General features: G+C 40.8%; 3 protein-coding genes across 3 annotated transcripts; all 3 read left to right on the forward strand.

The window, feature by feature from the left end:
* The first annotated feature begins 325 nt into the window (after positions 1-325).
* On the forward strand, positions 326-1,681 carry LOC146299666 (uncharacterized). Its single transcript, XM_084683379.1, has one exon. It carries the CDS (start codon positions 353-355, stop codon positions 1,313-1,315), a length of 963 nt encoding a protein of 320 aa, XP_084539505.1. The 5' UTR covers positions 326-352; the 3' UTR covers positions 1,316-1,681.
* Positions 1,682-2,681: 1,000 nt separating this feature from the next.
* On the forward strand, positions 2,682-5,833 carry LOC146299667 (uncharacterized). Its single transcript, XM_084683245.1, has 4 exons — positions 2,682-2,857; positions 3,003-3,097; positions 3,256-3,555; positions 3,900-5,833. Exon 4 carries the CDS (start codon positions 4,752-4,754, stop codon positions 5,559-5,561), a length of 810 nt encoding a protein of 269 aa, XP_084539371.1. The 5' UTR covers positions 2,682-2,857; positions 3,003-3,097; positions 3,256-3,555; positions 3,900-4,751; the 3' UTR covers positions 5,562-5,833.
* A 290-nt stretch (positions 5,834-6,123) lies between these two features.
* Positions 6,124-7,550, forward strand: fabp7a (fatty acid binding protein 7, brain, a). Its single transcript, XM_084675275.1, has 4 exons — positions 6,124-6,288; positions 6,517-6,689; positions 6,978-7,079; positions 7,234-7,550. Exons 1-4 carry the CDS (start codon positions 6,216-6,218, stop codon positions 7,282-7,284), a joined length of 399 nt encoding a protein of 132 aa, XP_084531401.1. The 5' UTR covers positions 6,124-6,215; the 3' UTR covers positions 7,285-7,550.
* Positions 7,551-7,870: the final 320 nt, after the last annotated feature.

Consider the following 7,870-nt stretch of genomic DNA (forward strand, 5'->3'; position numbering starts at 1 on the left):
TTTACACTGATAAGCTGTGTGGATATATTATTCTATTTGAGACATCATTTTAGGTTGTGTAACCATACTTCACCATACCTTTAGTCAAATCGAAAGTGTAATGGGTGGGTACTTTCTGACCATGTGTTCTTCCTTTATATAACCACAGAAAGTGAAAGTAGCTGTGTCTTAACTTGCAGAGAGAGATCCGTGGGAGCTGCCAAAAGTGTCTGTGAATCTGAATCAAAAACCTGGATCATTTTGTTCTTCAGCCATGGTGGATCATGATGTCAGATTGGAAGCCTTGTCTGCTCTTTTGGGGAAACAAGTCAAGTGTCGGGATGAGTTTCCTGGTAAGACCACAAAGCCGTCAATGACTATTCACGATTTCTTCATTGAATCCCTCCTTGGTAATCCGACCCTCCTCAAACAAGTGGCCTCCGTTCTTGGAAATGATGTGAGCAAGGGTTCAGTAGCGTTGGAAACTGAGAGTGAGCATTCAGAGTCGGATGAAGATGAGAAAGAGAGCTCTGATGATGTGGCTGCTTCCTTCAGAAGAGTTCTAAGTAAACTCTCAGCTCTCCAAGACGAATTCTTCATCGATGAATCTGAATTCTTTGACCCCCCATATGATTGGGATTTCACTGACGACTCTACATCCGATGCTTGTATGAGGGGTAATGAGCCATATGAACGTCCATGTGGATGGTATCGCATGGCCCTCAAGGTTAAAGATAAATACCCTGATGGGAACACCTGGTTGGGTACAATTGGGTGGCGGAGTGAGTCTGTACCAGGAGAGTGGCCGGTCTCTTACCATGGAACCAGTATTGATGGAGCCAAAGGTATCATCAGGTCTCATTACAAAGCTGGAGGTGGAGATGTTTATGGGAGAGGAATCTACTCAACACCAAAGCTAAGTAAAGCTTTATGCCCCTTGTACACTAAGACTTTTCAGTCTAAGAAAAATGGGAAGACTTACAAAGTTGTCATGCAGAACAGGATCAATCCAAAAGAAAGGAAAATATGTGAGGGGGAAAAAGATTATTGGTTGATTCCTGTCCCAGAGGGGACCTCAGCTAAGAAGGAGAGACACATCGTCGAGCGCTCGATTCGTCCTTACGGGATCCTGATTCAAGAGATTAAAGAAGAAGATCAAAGCCACAGTGATTCTGATCTCAGCAACGAAGATATCTCTACTGTCTCTAACAGTGACGATGTCAATGATGTTTGTTTTGATTACAGTCCAAATACAGGCCAGACAAAAGAAATGGATGAGTTTGATCAAAGTAATAACGATTCTGATGAAAGAAAAGCTCTCTGCAGTGTCAGTTAAGATGTATTCAGCAACATACAATGTGCTATTTGCTTTAAATGTTGGTCAGGAAAACAAGAACAGTAGGTTATTCAAATGAATTTTGGATTCCTAAATTCCAGTGTCTATACACCTTTTGTATTCTGAATGCTATGATCGCTCACATTTCATGACATCAGTAATCAACTATGATCCATATATACATGATGATTAATGGAAGATTTTGTGTGTGGGTATCAGTTCAGTCCTGTTCATTCCTATTTTGTTCAGATTCTATTTGTGTCCTCTCTCAATGATTTACAAGAAATGCTGTCGTGCAGGACCAAGTGCAATGTAAAATACAACTAAATGATTTGAAAATTCTGTGCAATAAAACAATTTAATAAATGGTTTGTTGTTTTCATGTTTGTTCCCCTCTTTGTAAACTTTATTTACACAAGGTCTACTAGATTGTTGTATGTACTCAATTATTGTGAACCCTTAGTTGTGAGAAGGGTGTAAAACAACACACTGCCACATGTGCAAGACAAACAGGGCCCATGCCTTCCGTCTAGTGCACATTAGCTGATTACTTCCCTATTTCTCTCTTCACAATACATGTTTAGGGCATGTACAGGAAACCACCTGACAATACAAGCTTAGCAATAAAAATAGCTTGTGGCTCTTGACCTTGTCCACAGTCCCCCCTCCTCGTCAATACTTATCACTAACCTGCAACAATATATTGCCCCATTCTCAGGAAGTATGATATTAAGACTTGGTGTTTAATCAATTTTGAAGTAAATTTAGTTTTCAGTCCCATCTGAACTTAATTTATACAGTGACTTGCCATTTAAGAAGCATTTACAGATTCTGGACACACCCTTATGAAATACTAATAAAATGTTATGCTGCCTGCACAATAAATAAATGTAATAGCGTAGTAATAGTATTTGTAATTAATGCCAGGAGTTAATAAATGTACTGTGGCACCCCTTAATGACCCTTAACCATGTACATTACTGTATGTACTATGATCTGCAATTATGCCTTCCTCTCTGTTGAGTTCTCACTCTCAGAACATAAAGACCCTGTTATGGCCTCCATTCACTAGAAGTTCAAATATTTACAGGAAATCAAGGGATACTTTGTTTATAGTTAAGTTTGGTTTACATTTGGCACTTCTTACAAGAATCTACTGTACTAAACCTTGTTTCCGTACACAAAACAACTCCATTTGTTGCCTTTTGTTTTACCTAAAAACAATGCCAAGGCATTTGAGAGGAGACTGTCATGGGGCAATAAGAGAGTGATTGGAACTGAACTGGGGCGTGGATGTGGGTATGCGGTTCATTTTAATTTGTGATCAGTGCTAACTCTTTTCACATGGCACAAACTAAAGATGGTTGCTTCTGTGAGGATTCTATGTGTTGCCTTTCTTCTTTCTCGTTTCTTTTCTGACATCCTACTGTCTGATGGGGTGAACAGAGCCAGCAGGTGTCAAAACGGAAAAAGAAGAAAAAGGCGGAGTCTCTGCTGGGTGCCCCATTTCATCTCAAAGACGGTGACATCATCGGAGTCAAGGTAGGCTAATAGACTCTTATTAGCCCCTCCCTCTTGGACTGGTGGTCAATTAGGATTTAGTCCAGTGAGAGTGCTGCTGCTCTGTCACACTCAACATTCCACTCCACTGATATATCTGGAATCCTTCTGTCTCCTGATTGGCCAGAATCTGCTGATTGACAACAACTGGGACTTCAGCACCCTACAAGATGAACAGGGTCAGCAGAGGCTGAGGGAGGAAGCAGAGCAACGCAGGAAAGGGTGGGGCTTATAGACACCAACATCCACTTCTGTTAGCATACCTGAACTACAATAAAGTTGCTGTAGTTTCAGTTTGGCTCGTAATCAAATAATTTGGAGTAATACTAGTTGAATTGTTTTCTTTCTTTGTAAATTGTGATTTTCATTCTCTCCACTAGGCCGCAACCAGCAACTGGGACCATCCAGAGGGCTGGACCAGACAAGAGGCCAGAGTCCACCAAAACCAGGAAGCCAGAGGTGGCCCTGTCAATCAATGTGGGGGTTTTCAGATAGGCCCGCATCCAGATGGACCTTGTCACTGTGGTGTCAATCAACCAGACAATCTGCGACTGAGGGTGGCTTGTGTGCCAAATAACGCATGGACACAGCAAAACATTATGATACAAGTAGGAGGGAAGAGAGGAGGACTGAGACTGTTTACTCTGGAGTGAGATGATGTTCAAAATACTCTTACTTTGGTAATCTCCACCCCCCTTCTTCTGTATCTCTTTCTCTCTGTATCTCTTTCTCTCTGTATCTCTCTCTCTCTCTCTCTCTGTATCTCTCTCTCTCTCTCTCTCTCTGTCTCTGTCTCTGTCTCTGTCTCCATCTCTCTGTCTCTCTGTCTCTGTCTCTCTCTCTCTGTCTCTCTCTCTCTCTCTGTCTCTCTCTCTGTCTCTGTCTCCATCTCTCTGTCTCCATCTCTCTGTCTCTCTCTCTCTCTCTCTCTCTCTCTCTCTCTGGCATGCCTTAATAATATGGACAAGAGCCAATGCTACTTTGTCCCTCCTACCTCACTCTCTCAATTCTTTTTTCTTCACAGTATTCAAAAGTGCTGTCACTCCTCTTTGATCTCCAAGACCTTACATCGAGATTGTATTACCAATGAATCATGTTTTACTAGTGTGCGCAATGGTCTGGGTTTGTGGATTTCAGGGATTTAAAATGGCAACGATTAATACAGGTGAAATGTCAAATATACTGTAATGGTTGTCAAGTACAGTACAGCTCTACTATGCATTCAGCTTTCATGGTTGTATATGAGTTGGTATTTAAATATTTTATTCAAGATTGATTTGTGTGTTATTCAAAATGGATCCCCCTCCTTTGTCAACCTGTAATATGTTCACTTGTTGTAAGGAGGGAGGGGGGGGAAGAGATGGCAACACAGTGATTTTCACAGAAGCCTACTTGCTGCCGTTTGTTGCAATAATGTCCCCTTAGTAAAAAGGCTTTAGTATAAATAGTACGTAGAGTCAGTAAATTAAGAGTTTTTCATCATACAGTTTGGGGAAATACCGGGCAACTATTGTTTTCTATGATGCTGCATCATTTGCCAAGAGTAACACAGAAATGTAATTGGGTTTGATCTACAATATGGTAATCCTTTGTGTGTCAAATAATGTATATAAACTAAGTACTGATTAAAGTGAACACGCTTACATTCAGCTGACTGGGAATTATGCATTTTACAGATCCATAAACAGAGGTTTCCAGTTCCATAAACATTTCCTGCTGACAAGAAAAGAAAGTGAAAGTATCCTAGCCACGTATACATGGGTGTAACCAAGAGTTTAGTCCTCAGTGTTATGTTCACTGACCAGCTACATTCGCCTAGCTACAAGACCTAACTGTATGACCAGTGTCTGTGGTGTCAACTGCCCTCAGTCCAGCGATGCTTGACGAAGACGTCCGATATGAGGCCATTTCAGCAGCCCTGGGTTCAAGCGTCAAGCCCCTGGCAGAGTTTCAGAGGGCCAACCAGGGGAAGACGCCTGACAACCTGCTAACTGTGGACGGCTTTCTGATAGGTGCAGCTCTGGGAGTGGGGTCCCTGCTTAACTGGCTAAACCCTGTGTCATGGGTGGACTGGATGTTCTCATTTATGTCTGTCAGAGAGAACCGAAAACAGACAGCCTCGGCAACAGAATTCTACATCGATGAAGATAAATTCTTTGACCGGCAGTTTGATCATGACTTCACCCAAACATCGGACACCCAGGATTTTAAAAGAGGTGGAGAGAAGTACACTCGTCCTTGTGGATGGTACCGGATTGCATTAAAGGTACTGGACAAATATGGGGATAATACCTGGCTTGGTCCAAATGGGATTCGAACCCAGTCTTCTGCAGGTGAATGGCCAGTGTCCTATCATGGCTCGAGCAAGGATGGAGCTGAGGGCATCATCACATCCCATTACAAGGCAGGGAACAACAGCAAAAGGCAGGTGTATGGCAGAGGCATCTACTCTACACCAGACCTGGAACAAGCTAGAGGCTATGCTAATGAGTTTGTGTCAAAGAAGAATGGAAAGACCTACAAGATCATCCTCCAGAACCGGGTGAACCCTGACTTCAGAGAGAAACACAGGAGAGCTGAAGACTACTGGCTGGTTCCGGTTCCGGAGGGTTCATCTGAGACAGAGGAGAGGAAGATTGTGGAGCGGGCTATCCGGCCTTACGGTATTCTGATAAAGGAGGTGTGAAGGATGATGCACACCATGAAGTGTCGTTGAGTGAAGGACGAGTGAAGGAATGAGGCATGAGTTGAAGTAATGTAGTGATATTTTTATGTGTTTTGCTAGACTTAAAAGTAGGGAATACCTAGAAATAAGTGACAAGTGTGCAGCTGTGCACTAAAAAGAAAAGAACCAAACGTTTTTTATATACCATGTAATCTTTTTTAGATTACCTTATAAGTTGTTGTTTGCTAAATATTTGTATATTGACTGTTGTATTAAAAAATATTGGATCAACATTTTCATTCTTTGCATACATCACTTATTAGGCTCAAAAAGCCTGTGGCTCGTTAAAAATTAACACTTGTAATACATGTCAATAAATCTGATGTTCGAATTCATAATTTAATTAATGTGTTCACAATACCAGTACAGTTTGCATTACTGTAAGGATGTACAAAGCCGTTCAACATCTCGGTTGACCAATCAGAGTTTAGGCAGTTTTGCAAATCCCCCAATGGGATGACAGAAAGCTGGTAGTCGAGAGAAACCCCGCCTTTCTTTGCAGTATTAATTTGGTAGACATGCAGCTCGTAAAGTTACTGGACACAGACCAGAGGCAATCTGGCAACATTAATTTAAAATCTCAGTTCTGCAGGGTTGGATTACCGCACTGTCAAAATGGTCGATGCATTCTGCGCCACATGGAAGCTGATTGACAGTCAGAACTTCGATGAATACATGAAGGCACTTGGTGAGATTTATGTGTAGGTGACTGATGAATGAATGCCACTGATCTTCTGCTGTACTTACTAAATGGACTATTTGTACGTTGTCTTGGATAAAAGCAACTGTTAAATGAATGAAATGAAAATTAATTGAAGAAACAAATTAAAGAATGTGAGACATTGTATGTAAGTCATCAATTGTAAATCAATCCAACGTTTTACATTATTATTATTTTATATTATATTCTACAAAGGTGTTGGTTTTGCTACAAGGCAAGTGGGCAATGTCACCAAACCCACCATTGTTGTAAGTCAAGAAGGAGGCAAAGTGGTGGTGAAGACCCTGAGTACTTTCAAGAACACTGAGATTTCCTTCAAACTGGGAGAGGAGTTTGACGAAACGACTGCAGACGACCGTAATGTCAAAGTATGTATCAAACATCATCTGCAACTCAAACTTTGGTAGTAAACAAATATTCCAATGGAAGAATGATACTCTTTAAAACACAGTTCTCAGGAACAATATTGGATGTTCTTTGCAAGTTTCATGTGTTTTCAGATGAACGTGAATTAGTACAAGCAATAATTATCAAAATATGTCATTATTTAGTTAATAATATCGACAACATCCAAAGTGTTCGCCCTTTGGCTTGCATGGTTTGACTTGATATTCATACTGTAGCTGTAACAGAACTGCTCTGTACTCCTCTTGCAGTCCACTGTTACCATGGAAGGAGACAAGCTGGTGCACGTACAGAAGTGGGGTGGCAAGGAGACAAAGTTTGTCCGCGAGATCAAGGATGGGAAACTGGTCATGGTGAGTTGTCAAGAGTAACAAGGTTTATGTAACAAGGTTTATTCACTGACATAACTATGGCATATTGATATTTAGTAAAGAGAGAGATGGTGTGTATATGTTTGTGTATCATCAGATGAGTCACTTGATCCCAAACCTCTTTTTTCCAACACAGACCTTAACCTTTGAAGGAGTCCAGGCTGTACGTACATATGAGAAGGCATAACTCTGTCATTGACCAAGCGACTCTTCACAGCACTGACCACCACTGTCGTCTCATTTTTATTACATGCACAAATTTGCACTTGATCCCTTATTCTAACATTAGCTAAATGTTTGAGAAAAATGCTTTTATGTAAAGAAAGAAAACTCAAATAAGCAACCAATATATGTTGTATGAAATACAGTTTTTGAATGACCTAATTTTGAGTTTGTTAAAAAAATTGCTACTTTCAAAAAGGGACAAATAAATTACTTGACTTAAAGACCTTGCATATTGTCTTGTATTTTCTGTGTACATAATTCCAAAGCACATTCAGCAGCATTTCTTTATGAATCAAATGGGCCTTCTTTTTTTATGAGTATACAGTTTCAGGGTAAATGTAGTTTGAATAAAATGTTGTCAGCATGCATCAATCAAAACATTAAAACATTAACAAAGACTATCTTAATATGCTTGAGTCCAAAGTAGCAGCTGAGTGACTGGGCAGTGTTGCTAAGGTGTAGTCCTGTATGGTGTGATGCATGTAAACTCATGAAAGAGAACGACCTGTATTAACCTAAGGCAGGTTATGAGCAGGAGGAGGAGGGGC

The sequence above is a fragment of the Hypomesus nipponensis genome, chromosome 3 (assembly GCF_054491055.1).
Source record: "Hypomesus nipponensis isolate SF chromosome 3, ASM5449105v1, whole genome shotgun sequence".
In the NCBI taxonomy this organism is placed as follows: Eukaryota; Metazoa; Chordata; class Actinopteri; order Osmeriformes; family Osmeridae; genus Hypomesus; species Hypomesus nipponensis.